Source organism: Bactrocera dorsalis, chromosome 1 (assembly GCF_023373825.1).
Source record: "Bactrocera dorsalis isolate Fly_Bdor chromosome 1, ASM2337382v1, whole genome shotgun sequence".
Lineage (NCBI taxonomy): Eukaryota > Metazoa > Arthropoda > Insecta > Diptera > Tephritidae > Bactrocera > Bactrocera dorsalis.
This window is the reverse complement of record NC_064303.1, coordinates 41,037,012-41,064,612: the sequence shown is the minus strand read 5'-3', so window position 1 is coordinate 41,064,612 and position 27,601 is coordinate 41,037,012. Positions and strand designations below refer to the sequence as shown.

The window sequence follows — 27,601 nt, the reverse complement described above, 5'->3', positions numbered from 1 at the left end:
AATGCTCTACTGATCCGTAATTTTCAAAAATTGATGCATCTTCTTTTATCTTGTGTAATCAATAACATCTTATATAGCACTAGTAGCTAGTAAGTTGAAATCCAGGTGACTATCTGCCTGTCCGCTCGTGCAAGATGCTACTTGAGTAAAAATTTAGACATGGTGATCATCAGTTATAGATTAAAGCAAATACATCAAAAAAATTATTTATGTATTCCTCATTTTCTACCTCTGATATATCAGATTCTGTGTTTGATTCATCTGGTAGAAGCATTTCTAATGTTTCTACATAAAATGATTTTACTTTTTTGTTTCTTTTTGTTTGTCTAATGCTGCTTAAGGGGTTACATGGGTTTCCTCGGGCAAAAAACGACCTTTTTTCAATAACGTCAGACGTTTTTATAAAAAAATGCAAATTTCGATGAAAATTTCTTGACATTTTTTTTTAATAGTTGTATTTAAAAAAAAATCCTTTGTTCAAGACCTTGTAAATGATATCTCGAAGACCTGTGTATAATTTCATCAAGATCGGTTAAGTAGTTCGCGAGAAATCTTGACAATCAACTTTGAAAACATAGTTTTGAGAAAAACACGTTTAAAGACGGCGCAGTTAGCCTAACTAGCTGCAAGTGCACAAGTTCTCAAAAGCTGTATCTCCGAAATTATTAGTCGGATCAACTTGAAAATTTTGGACAATATTCTAGAGATGTTATAAAAATTAATAAGACAAAAAAAATTTTAGATTTTTTGAAACTGTGAAACCCATGTAATTCCTTAATACCCTGCAAGACGAAGGTAACAGATTGCACAAACACATGGAAACATTTTCCGCTGTTCACTAACACTGTTGAGGAGTGTCTTTTCAAAAGAGGATATTTACATTTTAATTTTTTTAAACTAATTATGCATTCTTGTCCTTAGTGCTGAAATACACAACTTCTTTACTTGGATGTTGACCTCAAGAAGATATTTCGCAAGTAAAAAACGTTAAATTGTGAGTCTTAAACAGAAATACTATTATTCGGTAAATCAGTAAATGTTTCCCTTATAATGTTTTCTCATTATAGAAAAATTAATTAAGAAGTAGATATTCTCTTTTAAAAAGACACTTCTCAAATATATGTATTTTCCTCCTGCTATATACTATTTGTAAGTATTTACAAATCAAAAATCTTTTTCAAACTAATATTTGTTGCTATAAACTACTTAACTTTAAAATATTATTAACATAAAGTACTAACATTTCATTTTATAAATTAGTTATCATTTTTAATCAGTATTTTTTGATTAAATTACTACTTAATATTTTTTTATTATTCAGTTTGCGACGTGGATATTTGATTCCTATCTGTTGAGCCCCCACAGAGGTTGTATTGAACATAAATATTTTTCATTTTTTAATAATATTTTTTTACAGATAAAATGTTAAAAAAAATATCTTACAACCTCGTTTGCGCTCCTCTAGTAGAATCGTCACAAATTGTGGTACCGTCACCATCTTCTGGCGGCCATGCAGGTATAATATATTATTATATAAATGTATTAGTATTTGCTTTATAAAAATGCATTTATGTTTTTCAGATATAATCCAGAAGCTGGATGCCATTGAGACCCGACTCACTGCCATTGAAAAGTCCCTAACAGACAAAGTAAGTAACGTAGTATTACATTACCAAATTAAAGCAGAAGCTAATTTTTATATTTTAATTTTCTAGATGCCAGAATAGGCCGAGGTGCAGGCACAAAGTAAATTATTGCACGAATGCCGCGTCATAGCGGCAAAGACGCATTATTCAATTAGCCGCATCACCGGTGACTTGGAGGACGAGTTTTACGTGGAGCTCGCTTCGAAACTGCCCATGTCATCGGAAGAGCACGTGCGCTTCGTGGAAGACAAACTTTCACAAAAGGAAAGCATGGATGCTATGGTAAATATTTCGTTTTTAAATATTATGCGATTGTAATTTACTTTTGGAGGATGGAGTCATGTGTAGAAGTTCACGCAAGTGAGGAAAGTTCTCTGATCGCCATTCACTTGGGAGTGGCCAGAAACGATTCTTTTACATATGACTCAAGCAGCTCACGACTTCCGGTCTTTGACCAAGTATCCTCTGGGTAGCCTAAGAACATCCGTTTGAAGGCAAGCTAAAGTGAGAAGGCGAAATATCCCCTGCATAGGGTTGTGCGCTGGGTTTGGGACCCGCCACGTAAAAAAACACCCCCAATGAAAAGAAAAAAACAGCCTCGGACGAGAGACCCCCCTTTTGATGACGACCATGGCAAACGAAATAAGGACTATGATTTGAGGGCATGCACCTGGAATGTCCGGTCCCTTAATTGGGAAGGTGCCGGTGCCCAGCTGGTAGATGTCCTCGTAAAGATAAAGGCTGACATCACCGCCGTCCAAGAAATGCGATGGACGGGACAAGGACAGAGACGAGTAGGTCCTTGTGACATTTACTACAGTGGTCATATAAAGGAGCGCAAGTTTGGTGTTGGATTCGTGGTGGGAGAGAGACTCCGTCGCCGAGTACTATCATTCACTCCGGTGAATGAACGTCTAGCCACAATCCGCATCAAAGCGAGGTTCTTCAACATATCGCTGATTTGCGCCCACACCACGACGGAAGAGAAGGACGATGTGACCAAAGATGCTTTTGATGAGTGCTTGGAGCGCACTTATGAGAGATGCCCCCGCCACGATGTTAAAATCGTGCTTGGCGACTTCAACGCCAGGGTGGGCAAAGAAGGTATCTTTGGCACTACGGTCGGTAAATTCAGCCTCCACGAGGAAACATCCCCAAATGGGTTGAGGCTGATCGACTTCGCCGGGGCCCGAAATATGGTTATCTGTAGTACTAGATTCCAGCATAAGAAGATACATCAAGCTACCTGGCTGTCTCCGGATCGAAAAACCACCAACCAGATCGATCATGTTGTGATAGACGGAAGACACGTCTCCAGTGTTTTAGATGTGCGTGCGCTCCGAGGTCCTAACATCGACTCGGACCACTATATTGCTGCAGCTAAGATTCGCACCCGCCTCTGTGCAGCAAAAAACGCACGCCAACAAACACAAGGAAGGTTCGACGTCGAGAAGCTGCAATCACAACAGACAGCCGAAAGATTTTCTACTCGGCTTGCACTCATGCTCTCTGAGAGCACTCGTCAACAACTCGGTATAAGGGAACTGTGGGACGGCATTTCAAACTCCTTGCGTACAGCTGCAACCGAAACCATTGGTCTTCGGAAAGTGCAAAAGAACAGCTGGTACGACGAGGAGTGCCGTGTCGCAGCGGAGAGAAAACAGGCTGCCTACCTCGCAACGTTACGATCGACCACAACGCGTGCGGGATGGGATAGATACCGAGAGTTGAAGAGGGAAGCGAGACGCATTTGCAGACAGAAGAAAAAAGAGGCCGAAATGCGTGAGTACAAACAGCTTGATAAGCTGGCCGAAAGGGGTAATGCTCGAAAATTCTACGAAAAAATGCGGCGGCTTACAGAAGGTTTCAAGACCGGAGCATACTCTTGTAGAACCCCCAAAGGTGATCTAGTTACCGATGCCCAGAGCATACTTAGACTATGGAGGGAACACTTCTCCAGCCTGCTGAATGGCAGTGAACGCATAACACCAGGAAAAGGCGAACCCGATTCCCCAATCGATGACGATGGAGCAGACGTTCCATTACCCGGCCATGAAGAAGTTCGAATAGCAATTGCCCGCCTGAAGAACAACAAAGCGGCAGGGGCCGACGGATTGCTGGCCGAGCTATTCAAACACGGCGGCGAAGAGCTGATAAGGAGCATGTATCAGCTTCTTTGTAAAATATGGTCGGACGAAAGCATGCCCAACGATTGGAATCTAAGTGTGCTCTGCCCAATCCATAAAAAAGGAGACCCCACAATCTGCGCCAACTACCGTGGGATTAGCCTCCTCAACATTGCATATAAGGTTCTATCGAGCGTATTGTGTGAAAGATTAAAGCCCACCGTCAACAAACTGATTGGACCTTATCAGTGTGGCTTCAGACCTGGTAAATCAACAACCGACCAGATATTCACCATGCGCCAAATCTTGGAAAAGACCCGTGAAATCGACACTCACCACCTATTCGTCGATATCAAAGCTGCTTTCGACAGCACGAAAAGGAGCTGCCTTTATGCCGCGATGTCTGAATTTGGTATCCCCGCAAAACTAATACGGCTGTGTAAACTGACGCTGACCAACACGAAAAGCTCCGTCAGGATCGGGAAGGACCTCTCCGAGCCGTTCGATACCAAACGAGGTTTCAGACAAGATGATTCCCTATCGTGCGACTTTTTCAACCTGCTGCTGGAGAAAATTATTCGAGCTGCAGAACTGAATCGAGCAGGTACAATCTTTTATAAGAGTGTACAGCTGCTGGCGTATGCCGATGATATTGATATCATCGGTCTCAACACCCGCGCCGTTAGTACTGCTTTCTCCAGACTGAACAAGGAAGCAACGCAAATGGGTCTGGCAGTGAACGAGGGCAAGACGAAATATCTCCTGTCATCAAACAAACAGTCGTCGCACACGCGACTTGGCCCCCACGTCACTGTTGACAGTCATAACTTTGAAGTTGTAGATAATTTCGTCTATCTTGGAACCAGCGTTAACACCACAAACAATGTCAGCCTGGAAATCCAACGCAGGATTACTCTTGCCCACAGGTGCTACTTCGGACTGAGTAGGCAATTGAAAAGTAAAGTCTTCTCTCGACGAACAAAAGCCAAACTCTATAAGACGCTCATAATTCCCGTCCTGCTATATGGTGCAGAGGCTTGGACGATGACAACAACCGATGAGTCGACGTTGCGAGTTTTCGAGAGAAAAGTTCTGCGAAAGATTTATGGTCCTTTGCGCGTTGGCCACGGCGAATATCGCATTCGATGGAACGATGAGCTGTACGAGATATACGACGACATTGACATAGTTCAGCGAATTAAAAGACAGCGGCTACGCTGGCTAGGTCATGTTGTCCGGATGGATGAAAACACTCCAGCTCTGAAAGTATTCGACGCAGTACCCGCGGGAAGCAGAGGAAGAGGAAGACCTCCACTCCGTTGGAAGGACCAAGTGGAGAAGGACCTGGCCTCGCTTGGAATATCCAATTGGCGCTACGTAGCGAAGAGAAGAAACGACTGGCGCGCTGTTGTTGACTCGGCTATAATCGCGTAAGCGGTGTCTACGCCAGTAAAGAAGAAGAAGAATTTACTTTTTTACTGTACTTTTTTTTTTATAGATGCGGCTAATATTGAAGTCAAAGGGCGCAAAATGCAGTGTGGACGGCGTACTGCGTGGTATGTTTTCTGACAATCTAATGTACCACTACAATTTAGAGAGGCGCAAGGAGAAGGGATCCTTACTAAAGCTAAAGGTCGTAGGGTTAGTTTTTGGTAGGTTTTTTTACTGATATGCATTTGAATGCCTTAACTTATACCGTTTCATTTTAGATATATTTCCTGACAAGGATAAAAACATTATCTGTGGGGAGCTCCGGAGATTTGTGGCCTTAAGTCACAATCGTTTTAAGCAAAAAAAGCATAAACTTAAAACAAAATTAGTATACGTTTTCTGATTATTACCTATATATATTAGTTTTAAGTTGTATATATTAGTTCTAAGTTGTACATACTAGTTTTAAGTTGAAGTTACTAATTTTACTTTTATAAATATGAATTTTTAGAACTATAATTTTTATACTGAAATAAACTTAATTTGTATTATTTTTCAGCCGAATGTAATAATAATAGGCAAATTATTAGTTTAAGTAAATATTTGATTTTGATTTACATAGGCTGCTATATATATTTCTGGACTAGGCAACACTAGGTGTTTTATTTACAATTGTTTTATTTACAGGGAATTAAAAAATTCATCTCGGCCAAAAATGGAATTAACTCGTGAACATTTTCGTGCGATCATTTTTCACAACTTTCGACGTGGATTATCACGACAAGAGTGCATCGATGAACTAAAATCTTTGTATGGCTATGAAGCACCATCCTATAGCACTGTGAAAAACTGTTACAACGAATTCAATCGTGGCCGACGCTCGCTCAAAGACGAATTCCGTGAAGGTCGTTACAAAACAGCCGTAGTGCCAGAAAACATCGATGCCGTACGTGAACTGATAATGCAAGACCGTCATGTAACATACCTTCAGATAGAGGCATGCCTATGCATTTCTCCCACCAGCATAGATTCGATATTGCATGAACACCTGGCCGTAAAAAAGGTTTGTTCTCGTTGGATCCCAGTCAATTTGACAATCGCTCAAAAAAAGGCTCGTTGGATTGGTGTAAAGAAATGCTGAAAAAATACGATCGCGGTGCTTCAAAAGACGTTTATAAGATCGTCACAGGTGACGAATCATGGATCTATGCATATGAGACCGAAACAAAACAGCAATCGACCGTGTGGGTCTTCCAAGACGAGCCAAATCCAACGAAAAAAAAACATTTTCGTTGATAAATATGCCTATTTTCATTATTAGGCCAGAAATATGTATATATAGCAGCCCTCGTATTATTAAATAAAACGAAATAATAAAAAAACTGAGTTTTATTTAAGAGAATTGAATTTACTAGAAGTAACAAATGGGTAACATATAATGTTGTTACTGCTTGTTCTTGCTAACATGTTTATATGTTATAGATAACAAACTGATAACGAAAATAATAACACTAACAGATATTCGGGTAACATATACTTTTTGTTATCCATAATGCATAGGTAAGCTAGGCGCTAACAAAAGAATTTGTTACCCGTAACATAGTGTGAAGAGATTTGCTAACAAATGTATGTATTCTGTTAGAACAAGGCAGCATGCGATATTTGCCATTGGTTAGAGCGAGATAACCATTGAACATCAAATAGCTATGTGTTATTTTTTTCCCACTCTCTGAACAAAAGTAACAAATATTTTAACGAATGCAAAAGTGAACAATAACAAGTCGCTTACACGTTTGCTAACAGCTACCCGTCTTGCAGGGTAGTAGATCTGAGGTCAACAATAATCTATTGTTAATATCAAGGTATCCTTAAAAATTTTTCTAGCATATTTTCCTTGATATAACTGAAATTGCATCCTCCGACAACTGTCCTATTGGCAATAACGCATTTTCAATAATTTCGGCGCCAAGTGTTAATATTTTGTGCATAATCTGAGTCATGGGATGCCATCCAAAGAGATCAATATACAATCTGGCCGTTGCCATAGCATACTCATTAAAGCTTTTGGTGTCTATTTTATGTCCACTTGAGATAGTTTCAAAATATTATATAACTTTTAATCTACAGATGAGATTAAAATCAACTTTTGTTATATCATGTGCTGAACACAATGACCGCGACAGACCGCAGCAGCACGACAGTGACCTGAAAATGACGTTGTGAATCATGAACACAACGGCATGTACACAAAACAACACAGTTGTCCATTTTGTACATACACAATTTCGTTGTGGCCATACTATACCATTTACTTCAATGAAATTTTAATATTTTGTTCAAAGTGAAATTTTGTATGCAAAAAATAAGTAAATAGGTAAATGTTTTTGTTTTAAATTATCAATTGTTATTACAAATGATATAAAGAGCTATTTTATGCTTTTATTTGTAAAATAACGTCAAGTTTGTTAGAGCCGTGAATAATTTTACATTTTACATATTAGTGGCATCACCACTTTACCTCATCTCTCTACTGTCAACTCTACTGTCGTCCTACTGTCGTTGGCAAATATAAAGGTGTATTCGTGTAGTCGTGCAGCTGTCAAAATGACTGTGTTCATAAGAATGAGTGTATTTTAATATCTGACAGATGTCGTTTGCAGTCTGCCGCGGCCATTGTGTTCAGCACATAACATATAAAATCCGAAAATCGTATCTTGGCGTGCAGTATAGATAGTCCAAATTCGAAAGCTTTGGAACTTATCTGTAATTTCTGAGTCAGATTATTAAAATCTTTAGATGTGGCTCCACAAATATAATACATGTTTGTTGATTTGGTATCAGTTGCAGCACTGCACACTTTGCTATCGACCATTGTCATTTTAAATACATACATGTAGGTTCAAAGAAAAATTTAATCTTAATCTAGGCTTTGACGGTGAAGGTTTTTTTTCCTTTCTTTCCACAAGTTATTCTAAGAGGAACAAACGAACTCAGAAACATATTGGAGTCTCTGCGCAAGAAGGGCGGAGGACATACCGATCATGCACATGTGAGTTTGTTCTAGGTCTGGTCAAGAATCAGAACCTGGGCCTCAGCATCTCGGCCTGGCGCGTAGTTAGCAGTAAGGTCGAGAAAAAGGGGGAGATAAAGGGATGGAGACTAAACTTATACATATGTAGATGACTAGTATTTTGCCTATACTATAGGTTTAGCACGGTGGTCTTGAGGCCATACAAGCCTTCAACGGCCACCGGGAGCAAGGAAGCGGAAAAGATGGATGAGGTTGCTGCTCAACCCAGCAAGAGTAAGGCGGTAAGGTTAGGACTGTTGCAGCTTCGAAAGTCTCCGACGAGAGGATTTGCGCTCAGGGAGGGGAGCTACCCCCCATGCAGGAACTCCTCGAGGAGCTAGGAGACACGATGGATGGCAGTGCGAATGACAGGGGATGCGGATTAGCCCCTCATCGAACCGATATTATAGTGGCCGTCAAAGTAGAAGTTGCCCAGGTGAACCTAGCCTCGGGTGACATAGAGAGCAGGCTCACTTTGGTTAAACTGGCCATCCTGCTGATCCAAGAGCCTTGGGTCCACATATAAGAGGTTAAAAGCCTCACTACAGATTCCAACAAGGTAATCTGGGATCTCTCTAGCGAGAGACCTAGAACTTGTGTAGTAGTAAGGAACAATATTGACTTCTTTTACATTTCAGAGTTCCTGACGCAGGCCACTGGCGGTTATTTTATATAGCCTGTTTAGGAATTGAGAGGAAATGCACATTATCATTGGCTATTGGTTACAAATCTCTTAACCAAACCTCTAAAAGTCCGTTTTTAAAAGTTACGCTACTCCCGAAAGCGTAACTTTATAGAGCGTCTACTGTAAATATTTTTTAGGGGGACAACTCAATAATTAAGGCGATTTTAGGGGCTTTTGACACAAATTTAGGGATAAATATTTTTGAGAGTTGGTAACACTGAGGTCAAGCAACTTCCGCCAGACGTAACCCTCAGAAGGCGTATGCTAAGTAAGAATTTGAGCAGGGAGGGGCAGACTGGCAATAGCGTTACGGTCCCAGAAATGGAGAGCAGCGTGTCAGATTTCAGAAAAAAGGTACGGAGGCTGTTTAACAAAGCGAAACGTACGGAGGTCTCACCTTATATAATAAGGAGATTAGGTCTGCAAAGCAGGCAAGCTTTAGGGGATTCTGTGAAAATGTCACCTCCACACCTGAAACAGCTAGGCTGCATAAGGCACTGGCCAGAGGGAAGACTGACACAGTACCAACAATCAAAAGAAGCGACGGAAAATGTACGACCAGCGCAGAAGATAGAGCTACGGTGCTTCTGCGGGCGCACTTCCCGGAAACAATTCGGGAAGACCAGTGTCTACCCGTGGTCGAACACAGGCCATAGCGCTCGGATTGAATACTCGGAAGGCAATTATATACTGCGGATTCGATCAAGTTGAGAATTTCAAGTCTACGGGAGTGAATGGCAATTTGGCAGGAAGGAAGGACTATTCACTGGTTAAATTCTTCAGGCCAATTAGTCTACCGGCCCGGTGGATCAAACATTTGTCGGATGTTCCTACGTTCCGTTCGTCACTCATTCGTTTTAAGGAACACAGCTTCTTTTCTGTGTGCTTTAGACCATATTCCTTTGATGGATGTTTTAAAATACCAAAATGTTTGTTTCAAATTAGGGGTACTCTCTTGCTCTTGAAAGACCCTTGCACCATGCACGAATTGCAGAATATTTCACTTGATGCAACGGCACAACAACAAACACACGCAGAAAATTATTTGAAATGGCTGTAAAATATGTGAGACCAAAACCATGTTTATTTTCGTTCAATGACACGTAAAAATATAATTGCAACCCTGTTTTGGCTGTCATTTTACATAAAGACATATTACGCCGTTAAATTGTTGAGGAAGGTAAGTTATAAACAGATTTTATGTATTCTACTTACTTACTTTTTTTTGTTAAAAATGAATACAGAATGTGCGCCAATTCACAATAGTCATTCTCAATAAATTGACCGAATCAGCCGTTCATATATCACTAGATTTTACAATTGGTGCTCGGTATAGGTTTTTTTCATTTTATGTCATCGTGCAATCTTGCAAGAGCAAGAGAATCCCCCTATTGTTTATATTGTATTAAATGGTGTGTCAACATACCAGGCCAAAAGGTAATTTTCAAAGTTATTTAGTTTTTCATCCAAATTAGGCAAATTTTGCTGTTGTAAAGATAACATTGGGTCACTATTTTTACACCATGACCAAAAAATAAGCAATTGATAATATTAAAAAAAAAACATACTTGTATTATTATATTCCTTTATGACTTCCAATCTTAAAAACCTTTAAGTCGCACATCCGCAGCTAAAATATGTGTCGTAAGCTAGTCTAATATGTATGTCACGCGAGAGGAGACAAGAATATACAGTGAATTCAAAAAGTGTTCGCGTAATGCAATTTTTACTTTTCTCATTGAATTTCATCCAAATATGACAATACTTTAAGAAACATTTTTTGCTATTATATGGCATCGACATTCTAGTTTTCAAAGTCCACTTCGGTACATTTCCATGTTTATTTAAATTTGAATAAATACAGTTTGTTCACATGAGCTATGAGCGTTCTGCAGCATCCCACATCACATCACGTCACGTTACAACATCTCATCACACAACAGCTTACAGCATACCCCAATACACACACACGAATCAAACACCGATCATTACTACAACACTGCAACACAACAACCATACGATCATCAACGAGACGACTCGTAATGTCAGTCAATATTCACCACCCAAACCATCAAAAGGGATTGACCCGACCGGGATTGGCCTCTTACCGTTCCATCCGCACAGCAAGAAAGTCGTCCGTGATATTAAGTTTTATTAATTTTTATCAACCGCAATTTCCTTTTCTATTAAAACCGCCAAGTGACGGGAGTGAAGTGAATCGCCGAGTTCGCCAACCGTGTGCAGCAGTGGGTTCCGCAGAAATCCTAAATAAACATTCATATATACATAGGATATATGGTATATACATATATTGTGTAATCAAACATAATAAATTTTATAACGATTGTGACAATCAGCGTTTTTTTATATTTTCGATCTCATACGTATACTGTACCACGTAAGTATACCAGTGCCACACGTTACCAAATGGTCCTTCGACAAGGCACCTAAGAAAAAGAAAATAATAAGATAAAAATTTCAATAACTTCCTGGCAAGTGCGCAAGTGGTTGAAGCACAAAACTCATCAAAAAGAGGAAGAGTTTAATACTATGTTCAGACCGACACTTAATCACACGATTTCGGCCGTTGAATGGATTATCCCACTAATCTTAATAATTTATCAAGATTTCGCCATACAAAAATGACAGTTCCAAATCACTTCATTGAAATGATTTGAAACTGATCCACGCTAAATCTGTCCGTGCGACTCTGATGTTGCGCAATCTACTTGTCAGCACTGGAAAAATACTAGTCAGCACTGGAAAACTGTTACATTATCACAGCTGATTTAGACAATACAAAGGGAAAAAATGTAAACAAACAAATTTATTTTATAGCAATGAATCTAATTTCACCTGAAAATCGACTTAACAAGTGAAAAAATACATTCACTATTTCTATTATATGGAAAACATTTGAAAAAAGACGGCTTTTATTTCAAACTACTATATGACAATCTTTTCTTTTGATAAATATTAAGCGATGTGACTTCATGAATGACAATAACAGCTTTTTTTTGATCTTTCTAACGGCAGTGAGAACACTGTTGTTATGAAATGATTAAATGTAATCTAATCTTTTGAATTTTCGGTCTGAACATAGTATAAGTGAACAAAGTGAACGTGAACAAATTAAAGAACAAAGTTACAGTGAAAAACGAAACAAACCACAGAATCGCACAGAAAATAGAAAGTGATGTGAAAAAGATACAAAAAAGAACTTGAAATATAAAGAAACAGTGAAAAAAAAAGACCCACTAAAATCAAAACCGGGCGCGAAATAAACTAACAAAAACCAAACCTACTAAATTCAAAAACGGGCGCGGTATAATTATGGACAAAGTGTAAGAAATATACAAACATTAAAATAAGCAAACGGGCGCGGTGTAATAACATACTCATCTACACAAAACACAACTACTATACATAGTCACGGGAGACTACACCAACAGACACCAAAGAGGAAGACAGCAAATCAGCAGGGACAGCGCTGGACGTACATAATCGGAAAAGGAACTGAAGGAAACACAAAAAAGAGTAAAGGTTCAATGACCTAAAACCCTTGGCGGAAATAAAAGTGAGTCCGTTCCAAATTTCCTTTGATATATAAAAATATATAAATTCAATTTTTATGCGCATATATATGTATGTATGTTAAGGTACAGTTTTGACGGTATTTCGGGACATCGTTAACTGTTCGTAACAGTTCCAAAAAAATTTTTCCTAAGTCAAGTGTAACTTGCGATAATTCTTGCGATACCCCTTGGGCTATAAATAAAAGCAACAAGCAGGATCGCTCAAACCCTAAGCAAAAGCGGAGGATACGAAAAGAAAACGAAATCTATAGTACATACATATATAAAAAAGAAAACATACATATATATAAGCATATTCTCATAAAATTGCAAATTTTCCAATTTTAATATACATACATGTGTACATACTTATATGCATACACAATCATATAGTACAGACATACATACATAATTTAGCATAAAGCTATAACACATAATAATACTAAACTACCTGCTTGGATGTTCAAATCGTGTCTCCAAACACACTACCAAAAACCATAACAAAAACAATTCACAAGACATGTACTCGTTGCTTGCAAATTTCCAGCGACACCCCTTGGGCTTTAAAGCAACAAGCTGGATCGCGTAGAACATTCAAGCAAAGGTAGGTAATAAAAAACAAAAAAAAAAAAAAACGGATAAAGAAATAATAGAGAAAAAAAGGCATTACATTTATATATGTACCTTATGCCGGTAAACTTATGCATCTCCCGTGCGACATACATACATCAACTCATATGCATAATTATAAATATATAAACATACATATATTATTTATTTCAATTTCTATTTCTTTTTTCTAATAATAGTTCACATTTGAACTACTATTCAACACATATACATGGATCAATATATAAATATGTGTATAAACATATACATATTATATATTACTCTTTTTCCCGTGCATTTATACATTTAGGTCCGATTAGCAAATGTTATATGTTACATTTTTATAAAATATCGAACTTTTAAAAAAAAAAAAAACCAAAAAGGATTAATCTTTGCGGTAGCGAAACGAAAATTTGATCACATTATATATTTTACAAAAATATATATATTTTTACAAAAATAAATCTTCTTTAAAAAAAATTTTTAATTTATTCTTTTTCTATTTGACTACATTGCTGTAGCAATATTAATTTTGAAACAATTATTCAGTTGACAAAACTTTAAGCTAAAAGCTTCAAACTCTATTCAAATTAATGCAATCTGACAAATCAAGAGAGGTTAAGCCAAAAACACCTCACACACACAGGCACACCTGCTGAAGCTACACGCTCAAAGCAGAGTATAAAACAAAAAAGATCAAAAGATCAGACAATATCTAGATTCATCACAGAAAGTGACAGTTTTATAAGATATTGTACAAGATTTCAAGCTTCCCCTATTACTGACATCACAGAATCAGTTTTAAATATAAAACTAGAAAGTGTGAACAATCTCTGGGCTCGCCTTCTGGCAGCGTACGATACAGTACTAGATACTGACGACGCAGAACTCCCAGAAAACGCAAAAGCTTCGGCTACAGCCAAGTGTGATAACTGCCGCGATCAGTATGAGTTAACAAAGGGAATGATCACTGAACAAATAAGTTTAGTAAGGCCAAGTAGAGCCACTACTCCCCTTCCCAGAGTAGTTACAACACCAAAAGAAGACCTAGATAAAGGCATGTATCTAAAAGTACCAGCTTGTGATACTGAAGTTTTCAATGGATGTTATGACCAGTGGCCGTCCTTCCGGGACATGTTCACTGCCGTTTATATAAACCATCCTAAACTTTCACAAGCACAAAAGTTATACCATCTAAGGTACAAAACAAAAGGGGAAGCAGGCAGTATCGTCAAGCGATTCGCATTAAATGACGAAAATTTTAAGCTGGTTTGGGAAGCACTAGTCGAAAGATACGAAAATGGAAGGGTTATGATAGAAAACCCAATAAAAACATTATTACATCTACCAAAAATTCAAAAAGAAACCAGCCAGGAATTTCAAAATTTATACTCGACAGTGACTAATTGCATATCAGTTTTAAAAACACAAAATATCTCCACAGAATCGTGGCACCCCATCATAGTAACTATTTGTGCAGAAACACTCCCTGATGCTGCGTTACTACGATGGGAACAATCACTTGTGGAAAGAAAAAAAATGTCCACATGGGAGCAAATGAAAGCATTCCTCACTGCTCAATACGAGATAGCTGAGCGAATTGACAACAAAAATATAAATCTAAAAAGTCATCAAAATGACTCAAGTAAAAACTTGTTCAAACCTCAAGCCAGCAACAATATGCAATACAATAGACACGTTAATAAAAGTCACACTTTCGTGTCAAACCAAACTAATAAATGGCAACCAGTATGTGAAATTTGTAAGGGAGGTCATAACATAAGATCTTGCGAGAAATTTAAAAAATTATCCGTATCTGACAGAAACAATCTTGTCAGACAACATAAACTTTGCATCAACTGTCTGTCGAATGCTCATACGACAAAAGACTGTGAAAGCTAATTTAGTTGTGTGTACTGTCAACGAAGGCATCACTCATTGCTTCATATTACGAACTTTCAAAATATGAAGCAAAATCAATTTCATAAAACCACCGGGTTAGTCACTACAACCAAAAGTGATAATCCCGAAATCTCAAATCCCGAAAAAAGGGAAGAAAAACCATGTTGCTCTAAAGCAGCAAAAATTCAAGCGCTTCATTCAGAAAATGAAAGCAAAATACTTTTACCCACTGCGGTCATCACCATAGCACATAAGGGTGATTTATTCAAACTAAGAGCACTAATAGATCAAGGATCTCAAAGATCCTTTATATCATCAAAAGCTCAAAATCGGCTCAAATTGCCAATAAAACATTCAAATTTCCAAATCTCGGGAATGGGCGGAAGAATTATCCAAAATTCGAACAAAATATGCCCAATTACGATAGTATCTCCAAATGCGGATATTAGAATAGATGCGCAAGCCATCGTTCTACCGCAACTTACAAATTTGCTTCCATGCTATGAAGTAAATAAAATACACTGGGAAAAATGCTCACACCTCAAATTAGCAGATCCCAATTGTCATACTCCATCACAAATCGACATATTATTAGGCAGTGACTTAATACCTCAAATAATTCTTGAAGGTATTGAGAAAATCTCCAATAAATTGTTAGCCCAAAATACAATCTTTGGGTGGATTATAAGTGGCCAAGTCCCTGAAAAAATCAATTCTTTCACCACACAAGTGGAAAACATTTCAAACGAATTTTTAAATAATCAACTTAAAAAATTTTGGGAAATAGAAGAATTACCCCAAATCACCCAGCTTTCAGAAGAAGACCAGGCATGCGAAGTCTATTACAAATCCACAACAACAAGAAACGAACATGGTCGTTATGTTGTGCGATTACCTTTCAAACCAACTTTCCCTGAAACCATAGCTCTAGGCCACTCTAGAATATCAGCAGTCCAGCAATTTCTAAGCCTGGAAAAAAGCCTGATAAAGAAAAGTGAGCTCAAATTGGCATACGATAATGTGATGGACGAATATCTTGAGCTCAATCATATGGAAAAAGCTGTACCATATGAAAAGGTATCTAAAGGTAGATATTTATCTTTTTATCTGCCACATCATGGGGTAATAAGACCTGATAAAATTACAACAAAAGTACGAGTGGTTTTCAATGCCTCAAAGTGTACGAGCTCAGGCAAATCACTCAATGATGTACTATACACAGGGCCAACATTACAACCTGATCTCATGTTGCTAATTCTAAATTGGTGCATGTTTAAATACGTTTTCAATGGGGATGTAGAAAAAATATACAGACAAATTCTAGTACATGAAGATGACCAAGATTTCCAGCGTATAGTCTTCCGCAAATCGAGTAATAGTCCAATCAGCGACTACAAACTTAAAACCGTAACCTTTGGCATCAATTGCGCACCCTATTTGGCGATCAGGACACTGCATGAAGTGGCAAAAACAAATGCAACAAATTTGCCTTTAGCATCTTCTGTGTTGCAAACACAAACATACTGTTACGAATTTACTCTTGCTAGTTTACTTTGTTAGGTTCGTATCTCTGGATTGACAAATAAAATCAACACTGTTTAATTTAATTCAACAACTCTTTATTTCACAACTCGTCTACACTATAGCAGTTTACTCTTAGCACTGATTGATTACGTTGGCGCTGCCACGGCTTATATAGCCACGCACTTCTCGCTGATGCCGACGTGTCCTTCTAGAATATCGCGTCTGGAAATTACCAGAACATACGGCTATACGGCGCCAGACGCAAGCAGACAGTCGCGGCGCCAGACTCAGCAATTGTTTAACTAGACAAGCAGACAGTGCGGCGCCAGATGTCTATTGTTTCGACAAGCAGACAGCCGTGGCGCCAGATGTCTACAACAAGACAAATGCTATTCCATATACCTACAGCTATTGTTCATAATCAGGGATGCATATAGCAATACAAATAAAACTTAATACTACTTTTTGTAACACTGCCCTCCACTAAAGCCTAATCGTCTCGATTAGGCACAAATCCTCTTGAACCAAATGGGGCGAGCCTCTCCAAATGTACTACTTTCATTTTACATCGTGCTTTTCCATTTCTTTGTATGCGGTATACCACGTCATTAAGTCGTTTCATCACCATATAGGGTCCTTCCCAGGCTGTCTGCAGTTTCGGGGACAAGCCTTTCTTTCGAAGTGGATTGTACAACAGGACCAGATCACCTTCTTCAAAACCTTTTGAATTTGCCGCTTGATCGAACCGGTCCTTCATCTTATTGCTCATCAGATGCGTATGCTGTCTTACCATTAGATGCAATTCATTCATTTCTTCCTTTAAGGCAGAACAATAATCTCCATCATTTCTTACAGCTGTAGGATTCGTTCCAAACTTAAGATCAGCAGGGAGTCGCAGATCAGATCCGAAATAATCTTTGCCGGCGTGTAACCAGTTGTCTCGTGCTTCGCTGAACGATACGCCAGCAGGAACATCTGGATGCGCTTGTCCCAATTCCGTTGGTCTTTATCAACGATTTTCCGCAGATGTTCTTCGAGCGTTCGGTTGAATCTCTCTACCATCCCATCTGATTGTGGGTGTAACGCTGTTGTCCGTGTCTTGTGGATGCCCAATAATGTACAGACTTCTTGGAAAATGGAAGATTCGAAATTTCTGCCTTGATCTGAGTGTAATTCGACGGGCACTCCGAACCTTGTTATCCAATTTTCTACAAACGCTTCGGCTACGGTCTTCGCTTCCTGGTTTGGTAAGGCATATACTTCTGGCCATTTACTGAAATAGTCCATGACAACCAGTAGATATTTGTTTCCGGCCGTACTGGTTGGGAACGGACCTGCAATATCCATTGCGACTCGTTCAAATGGTGATCCCACGTTGTACTGTTGTAGCCTACCGCGACTTTTGGCTTTAGGACCTTTAGCTGCCATGCACTCTACGCAATTACTTATCCATTCTGCTATGGAATCTCGACAACCGATCCAGTAGAACCGTTGTTTAATCTTCTCTATAGTTTTTGTAATTCCAAGGTGCCCTCCACTAGGTCCATTGTGATATTCTTTCAATACTTTCGGGATCATGGACTTCGGTACTATGATCAGCAGACGAGAATGTTTGCCATCTTCGCTTTCCCAGGTACGATGAAGGTATCCATTAACGAGGTTTATGCTGTTCCATTGGGCCCAATATGCTTTTGCAGTTGGACTCTCGCTACTTATTTGTTCCTTTGGTGGTCGTACCCCATTTTCTTTGGCTATTACCAGCTTTGCAAGATCAGGGTCCTCCAGCTGATTGATTCTGATGCGGTGAGGAGTCCAATCATCTTCAGGTTCTATATTCAGTAATCGCACGTCGATTATACCTTCTTTTCCTTCTGATTTGGAGCAATGTTTACATTCCAGTGGACAAGGGCGACGTGATAATGCATCCGCATTTTTGTGGTGAATCCCCTTTCGATGTTCCGTTTCGAAGTCGTAATTCTGTAATCTTTCGATCCATCGTGCAATTTGGCCTTCCGGATTCTTAAACTGTAATAACCATTTTAATGCTGCATGATCAGTCCTCAGCAAGAATCGTTGTCCATACAAATACTTGTGGAAATGTTTTACACATTCCACCACAGCTAGTAGTTCTTTTCGCGTCACACAGTAGTTTTTCTCTGGTTTCCCGAGCACTCTGCTGTAATACCCAATTACTCTTTCTTGTCCGTCGATGAGCTGAGACAGGACACCTCCAATTCCATAAGCGCTCGCATCTGTATCCAGGATGAATTTCTTTCCAGGTATTGGATAAGCCAACATCGGCGCCGTACAAAGTAGTTCCTTAAGCTGCTCAAACGCTTTTTCTTGTTCCAACTGCCATACAAACGGGCGATTCTTCTTTGTTAAATCATGTAAACTTCTAGCCACGTTCGCAAATCCAGGTACGAAACGGCGATAATACGTGCATAAGCCGAGGAAGCTGCGGAGTTCATGTATGTTGGTGGGTCGAGGCCAATCTTTCACTGCTTTTATTTTTCCTTCCTCGGTGTGAATCCCGTCAGTTGACACTTTATGTCCGAGATATGTGACCTGCTTCTTCCATAATGAACACTTTTTGGGATTCAAGCGTAATCCGGCTGATGCTATTCGCTGAAAGACTTCCTCTAGATTTTTCAGATGATCATCAAAACTTTTTCCCATGATGATAATGTCATCAAGATACACCAAACATGTCTTCCAGTTGAGTCCTTTTAACACATGTTCCATCAGTCGCTCGAACGTTGCAGGCGCATTACATAACCCAAATGGCATCACAGAGAATTCCCATAACCCGTCGCCCATACTGAAAGCGGTCTTTTCACGGTCACATTCATCGATCTCGACTTGCCAATATCCACTTTGTAGATCTAATGTAGAAAACCATTTCGCTCCAGACAAGGTGTCTAATGTATCGTCGATTCTTGGTAGAGGATAACTGTCTTTCTTTGTGACATCATTCAACTTCCTATAATCTACGCAGAAACGGGTGCTACCATCTTTCTTTTTAACTAAGACGATAGGTGAGCTCCATGGACTTATTGAAGGTTCGATTACACCGTTTTTGTGCATGTCTTCAATAATTTTGTTAGCATCCTCACGTTTTGCTAGTGGAACCCTACGCGGAGCTTGTCGGATTGGTTTAGCGTCTCCAGTATTTATGCGATGCTTGACAATGCCGGTTCTTCCTGTGTTTCCTTCGTTTGCAAATATGGATGCGTATTTTTCTAATAGTTTTTCTGCTTTTAATTTTTCATTTCCATGCAGTTCGTTCAGCAAATTATTTAGGAGTGTAGGACTTATCTGCTGTGGCTCAATAGTAGGTTTCTGTTGTGACCGTTCGCATCGTGCTATTGCACTTATATTCTGGCACTGTCCAATTACGGCTCCTTTCTTCAGACTTATAGGCGTGTTGAATTCATTCACTACTCTGACCGGAATGATGGCGTCTTCACTAGTTTTCACAAGCGTTCTTCCTACCAATATGGGTGTATCTATTTTTGTTGGTTCCACAATCCACAACTCTTCAGTCCCACCTCCTCCATTCACTTTGGCCCATACAATCGCCTCAGATTTTGGTGGAATACTCTGATTATCATCAACAATCACCCTCTTACTTTCAACGTTGGTCACATATCCGGTGTTTATAGGCATCTCCATGTTCTGGCAAAACAGCATTTGCTTGTTTAAATCCAAAGTAACCCCGTGATCAATCATGAAATCTACTCCCATTATAATTTCATCCGTGATTTCTGCTACGATGAAGATGTGATTAACTTCCAGGGTACCAATCATCACTTTGCAAAACACTTTTCCCGCGACAGCTGCTTCCTCCCCGGTGGCCGTTCGAAGCTTGCAACCGACTAATGGTTCAACCGTTCCTCTTACCACATCCGGTCGGATAATTGAATGTGTGGCACCAGTATCCAAAGTAAGCGTTGACAGTCGTCCATTTACGATGCCGTTGATAGTAAGATTGTTGTCATGGCGACCTATTTGTGATATCGAGATGGCGGGGCAAATAGTTGTGGGAACCAGCTCACGCCCCTTTGAACTGTTCCGTTTTAGTTTAACGACTTGTGAGATGTGGATGCTCCGTCCTCGTTATCTGTTGGTTGTTTCCGTTTTGATGGGTTTACTTTTATATTGCGATTTCGGGAAAAGTGACCCGCTTTTCCACAGTTGAAACATCTTCCTGTTGTATTTACTCGCAGTGCAGCAATTGTCTTCAGAGTCTTCAATATTTCTTCCATCAGCGCCGGTTGTTCCATTTCAACCCTTTGTACTTTGTGTGCTGGTTTACTTAGTAGGGAAGCTGTTTCCTGTGTGAGGGCGTGCGAAACCGTTTCAGCAAACGTTCTTTTTGGCAATGCATATGTGGCGCGTTTGGTGTCCACATCACGAATTCCATTTATGAAACATTGAATTTTTACCCTCTCAATGTAATCCACAGGTGCATCTGCATTTGCCAAATGAGCCAGTCGTTCGATTTCAGTTGCGAACTCTTGCAATGACTCGTTCATCTTCTGACCCCTATTTTGCAGTTCGATCTGGTATATTTGTTTCCGGTGCTCACTACCATATCGTCTTTCTATCGCACTCATCAATGCCTCATAGTTGTCCCGTTCACAGTCTGGAATAGTCTGAAGGATTTCTGCCGCAGGTCCTTTCAATGATACAAACAAGGACGCCACTTTGTCCGCTGCATTCCAGTTATTGGCCATTGCTGTCTTTTCAAACTGAAGTTTGAAAATTTGAAATGGAATACTTCCATCGAATGTGGGTGCCTTCAATCTTTGATTATTTGTTGATGGTGCAGGGCCATGTAGTTGCAGTTCTCGCATACGATTACTCAGTTGAAGAAATTCTGATTTTAAATTTTCTTCTTCATTTTTTAACGTGCTTAATTCCTCTTCAAATTTTGAAAATTTCTCTTGCACTTGTTTTTGTACTTGTGTAGTATTTTCTGTAATCTGTTGTACCAAACGCTTTTCTAACTGCGTATTATTTTCAGTCATTTGTTGTGTAAGGCAAGACTTTAACTGCGATGTATTTTCAGCTATTTGCTGTGCCAGACGATTTTCTGTTTGCACTGCATTCTCTGTTATTTGTGATATATTTTCAGCTATTATTTGCTTAAAAGCCACTAACAGCATGTTCGTGTCTGCACTTGATGATGTTCGTTGTTCTTCTACTTTTTCTTTTACCTTTGTAGAAGTTTCTGGCCCAACAAATTCGAACTCGTCCACATTAATTCCATCCGCTTCCATTGCTTCACGTAATCGTGCCTGCAGATCCGCCTTTTGTCCGCTTATCGGCAAATTACGCTCCTCCAGTTCCTTTTTTAATTGCTGAATTCTCAATTCTCTGAATTTAACCATCTTGAATTTGGATTATTTGACAATCCCACTTCTGACACCAATTGTTACGAATTTACTCTTGCTAGTTTACTTTGTTAGGTTCGTATCTCTGGATTGACAAATAAAATCAACACTGTTTAATTTAATTCAACAACTCTTTATTTCACAACTCGTCTACACTATAGCAGTTTACTCTTAGCACTGATTGATTACGTTGGCGCTGCCACGGCTTATATAGCCACGCACTTCTCGCTGATGCCGACGTGTCCTTCTAGAATATCGCGTCTGGAAATTACCAGAACATACGGCTATACGGCGCCAGACGCAAGCAGACAGTCGCGGCGCCAGACTCAGCAATTGTTTAACTAGACAAGCAGACAGTGCGGCGCCAGATGTCTATTGTTTCGACAAGCAGACAGCCGTGGCGCCAGATGTCTACAACAAGACAAATGCTATTCCATATACCTACAGCTATTGTTCATAATCAGGGATGCATATAGCAATACAAATAAAACTTAATACTACTTTTTGTAACAATACGTTGACGACATACTATCAGGCAGCCACAGTATCACATTAGCATGCGAATCACTATCGCAAGTGATCAAAGCATTAAGTTCAGCAGGTTTCCCTCTAAAGAAAATTACTTCAAATCACCCTGATATAATATAAATTTGAAAAGGCTAGTACAACTAAAACTCTAGGAATTCAATGGAATGCGATAACAGATCAATTCTCATATACAATTGAGTCAATATCTGCAATGTCCGCCATTACAAAACGCCAAATACTTTCCTCGGTGGCAAAACTTTTCGACCCCGCAGGATGGCTTTCGCCAATAATGATTCAAGCAAAAATCCTCATTCAAGAATTGTGGCAAGATGGCACTGAATGGGATGAACAGGTAAAACCTTTACGTTTAGCGAAATGGGTTCAATTTGCTAACAATTTACATACTACATATATCTGAAATTCGAATCCCTCGATGGCTAAATTTCACCCCTAACATTAACGCAGAATTACACGGTTTCTGTGATGCCTCTGAAAAGGCTTATTGCGCAACAATTTACGTACGCACTCAGCACTATAACAAAATATCTTCACACCTCTTGGTAGCCAAAGCCAAAGTTGCACCTTTGAATACACTCAGTCTGCCACGGCTTGAACTGAATGGTGCTCTTCTGTTAGCAAAATTAATTTCCATAGTCCAAACCCATCTCAAATTAAACGATCATAAAATGTATCTTTGGTCAGACTCAGAGATAGGTTTAGCATCCTATTGCTGGAAGACCTATGTATCTAACCGAATATCCCAAATTTTAGACTTAGTTGGCCCAGCAAAATGGCAACATGTTGTAAGTGCAGATAACCCAGCGGATCTTGGGACAAGAGGTTGCAAGCCACTGCACCTCACCAGCACTACACTCTGGAGGAATGGTCCAACATGGCTAACAGAATCACAAGAATTCTGGCCAAAGTCTCCCGCTCGTAATATAATACCGCCGGAAAGTTGGAAAATTGAAAATTTTCATATCACTCCAGAAGAGGATGATATTCTCCATAGATTTTCGTCATTTGCTAGAGCACTAAGAGTAGTCGCTTACATGCACAAATTCATTCAAAGACTTAAACTAAAAATTAAGGGAGCACCAAATGACCCTTGCGTACAACTAACGCATTCCGACTTGCAACATGCCAAGGTCAGTCTAATATTATATACACAAACTCGCTATTTCAGCAAAGAGAAATCAAAGTCGCTCGAAAAGCGACCTCTCGAAAAGGGAAGCTCACTTCTCGTCTTAAATCCATTCTTGGATTCTAAGGGTTTAATAAGGGCAAATGGAAGATTGGCGAACTCCAGCCTTAGTTATAACGAACGACATCCCATCATTATTCCAGAGAAATCCCGTTTTACTTACCTATTTCTAGCATATCTGCACCATCTTACACTGCATGGTGAGCATCGCTTAATGCAACAAATGGTCCGTCAAGAATTTTATATACCGCGACTAAAGCCACAAATCAAAAGGACGATTTTCATGTGTAAACCATGTACCATGTACAAACACAAACTGCGTACGCAGATCATGGCAGCTTTACCACCTGAACGCTGCAACTATGCTCTACCCTTTACCATCACTGGGGTTGATTTTGCTGGACCTTTCCAGATAAAGGCCTCCATGTTAAATTCTTCTTCATTTAGAAAAGGGTGTGTGGCTGTCTTTGTATGTTTTACGACAAAGGAAGTACACCTAGAGCTTTGTTCAGATCTGACTACTGCGGCTTTTCTTGCAGCATTTGCACGCTTTGTCGGACGACGCGGATTTCCTTCAAAAATAATGAGCGATAATGGGAAAAACTTTGTCGGATCGATTGGCAATTTATACCTCCATGTTCTCCACACATGGGCGGACTTTGGGAATCAGCAGTAAAAAGCTTTAAGTCCCATTTAAAGAAAACGGCTGGTAATCATAAATTCAATTATGAGGAGTTTACTACACTACTCACTCGTATCGAAGCCGTATTAAATTCAAGACCCATATCACCCCCCTCGCAAGATCCCTCCGATTTCACAGCTCTTACACCAGGTCATTTCCTCAGAGGAGCTCCTCTTCTCGCCATACCTGAGACAGAAGGAGACTCACTCACTTTAATCAATCGATGGGAAAGAATCAAGATTCTCCATCACGAATTCAGCCACAGATGGAAGGAAGACTATCTCAAAGATCTCCATAAGAGATATCGATGGAAAACGGCCCAGAATGAAGCCAATGCAGGAGAATGCGTCATCATACAGGACGAATGCCTTCCTCCAACAGAATGGCGGCTAGGCCGCATTGAAAAGGTTCATCGAGGGTCAGATGGTCACATAAGAGTAGTTGATGTTCGAACACAAACCGGCATATTAACTCGACCAGTCACCAAACTGTGTTTTCTTCCAAACAGCGAAGAACACCTTCAAACTAAACCGCAAAATAACTCGCAAAATTAATCGAAAAATAATAAATCAATTCCGCTAATTCGAAATTAACACGCGTTATAATCCGTACACAAAAAATAAATTCAAACAAGCGCATTGAAGATCAACTTATTATACATATACATATACATATGGATAGATATGTAGCTACAACAACTACATTCTAATATTATAAACAAAATCAATTTAATACAATTTTATATTCCCATAGAAATGGACGTAGAGGAGACCCAAACCACCTCCAACACCTTAAGGTCCGAAATCGCTATACCCAAAGCGTCGGCTGCACCCGTTGCCGCTCCAAGGACCAGGGTTATGCGACCACCGCCATCCGCCGAAGCAGTCAGGGAGATGAGAGAGCAGCTATTGGAGCCACAGGGGCCTCCATGACCACGCCACCATAGAGTGCTGGGCCGACGGCGCCTGTCAATATTGCCAGAGGCCCCATCACACTCTATTTCATCGTTTCCCCGCCGAGCCAATCCGTCGGAAAGTAACCAACACCCGTACCAGCCCTCGCAGCGATGTTATCCGGCGACGACGAAGCAGCCAATCAACCACAACACGTAGACGGCCATATCCGCCACGCCACGCTCATCGTCAGCAACAACGACGCTCAACAGAGTTGAGCGCTGTACTAAACACACTGCAACAGCTGCAGAGTCTCCTAGCCGATTAACTCGCCTAGGGGGGCCGGGATGTTCACATGAGCTATGAGCGTTCTGCAGCATCCCACATCACATCACCACACATCACCACACATCACATCACGTCACGTCACAACACCTCATCACACAACAGGTCACAGCATACCCCAATACACACACGCATCAAACACCGATCATTACTACAACACTGCAACACAACAACCATACGATCATCAACGAGACGACTCGTAATGTCAGCCAATATTCACCACCCAAACCATCAAAAGGGATTGACCCGACCGGGATTGGCCTCTTACCGTTCCATCCGCACAGCAAGAAAGTCGTCCGTGATATTAAGTTTTATTAATTTTTATCAACCGCAATTTCCTTTTCTATTAAAACCGCCAAGTGACGGGAGTGAAGTGAATCGCCGAGTTCGCCAACCGTGTGCAGCAGTGGGTTCCGCAGAAATCCTAAATAAACATTCATATATACATAGGATATATGCTATATACATATATTGTGTAATCAAACATAATAAATTTTATAACGAGTGTGACAATCAGCGTTATATTTTCGATCTCATACGTATACTGTACCACGTAAGTATACCAGTGCCACACGTTACCACAATTCAAATCCGTAAGTGCCCGTGAACACTTTCTGAGCTGATGTGACGTGGTATGTAACTAATGCCGTTGTTACAAAATAGTTGTTAGCACTTTTTAATAATTTTATTGTACGAAGGATTTCACTTTCACTAAATTTTGTAACAAAAATTTATGGTTGAAAAATTTATAATTTATCAAACCTGGTCATTTTTCAAACAGGACTATAAATCTGAACCTCATTTTTCAAAAAGCTGTATGTTCGGACTTGCAGGAGGGGGTGGAAGCTAAGAAAGTGTTATAGTCGTCTTGAGGCAATAGAGTATGCAACAATACCATTTGAAATTCGTTGAAAATTTTTAATATGGGTGCAAGACCAATGATTAAAAATCGTACAAGTCAGCGAAGAACAAAGCGGCTAGAATGAAATTTGCAAAAGAACACAAAACCTGGACAAGGAAGCGTTAAAACTAGTAATTTGGTCTTACGAAACGAAAATGAATCGTAATCGGGCGTGGTATGACAGGCGATGCGATCCCACGGATAAGAAAATGCTGCGCACACTTAAATTCGGAGGTGGTTCACTTATGGTGTGGGATTGTTTCTGTGACGGAAAGGTAGGAAAACTACGTCAAATTAACGGAATAATGGAGGCTACGGACTATATTAGCATTGTAGGGGATTCACTTATCCCTAGCTTCGCGATTTTTGGATGTGAACCCGGTGATTTGTTACACGTGCATGACAATGACCCTTAATTAACTCTATATCTGACCGTATTAAAGCAGTCATAAAAGCTTAATGCGGTCCCACAGGTTATTAGTTATTGACGCTCAATCGCCACTTTACCTCTAAGTTCAAATAATGTTCACATGAATTGAATTACTTTATATCTACTATAGCCACAAGAGTTTATTAAATCGGGTGCTTGTTTATGTTAAAAAGCTTTTGATTAAATGTACTTTACTTTTCGTAAAACAAAATTTTACTTGAATGTTTATTTTTCTAAAGATCAGCAGCAATGCTCTATTTTAACTATATGTGAACACTTTTTGAACTCACTGTACATAACTTATTTACATACATTTGAACAAGAAAATTAACAAAAAAATATTTTGTTTGCCCTGATTCAAAGTTGAACCGTTACTATGAAATAAAGTTAACACACTTGAAATGCCATAGAATATAACAAATCTTACCTGAATTACTCATATCCATCACAATATTTGCGATGAAAATAAATAAAAATGCATGATTGAATAAATAATGCAATATATTAAAATAAAAAAGTAAGGAAGGGCTAAGTTCGGGTGCAACCTAACATTTTATATTGAAAATATTTGAGTCGGGGTAGTATCGACCAGATTTCGTCTATTTTTGCTCATCCCACATACTACTAATATGCCACATACTCAAAAAAATG

The 27,601-nt window shown here is 39.5% G+C and overlaps 2 protein-coding genes and 1 pseudogene across 2 annotated transcripts in view; all 3 read left to right on the top strand.

Moving 5' to 3' along the window:
* LOC125775372 (uncharacterized) overlaps positions 1 to 26,116 on the top strand; it is a 211,079-nt gene extending 184,963 nt beyond the window's left edge. Inside the window, exon 2 of the mRNA XM_049445902.1 lies at positions 22,043 to 26,116. Within this exon, the coding sequence (XP_049301859.1) occupies positions 23,182 to 24,375 (1,194 nt within the window). The 5' untranslated portion in view covers positions 22,043 to 23,181 and the 3' untranslated portion in view covers positions 24,376 to 26,116. The remainder of the gene's footprint in view (positions 1 to 22,042) is intronic.
* Positions 1 to 27,601, top strand: part of LOC105227099 (uncharacterized) — a 401,109-nt gene that overhangs the window by 142,973 nt on the left and 230,535 nt on the right. The gene's annotated exons all lie outside the window — the stretch shown is intronic.
* On the top strand, positions 1,423 to 5,606 carry LOC125777541 (uncharacterized; annotated as a pseudogene).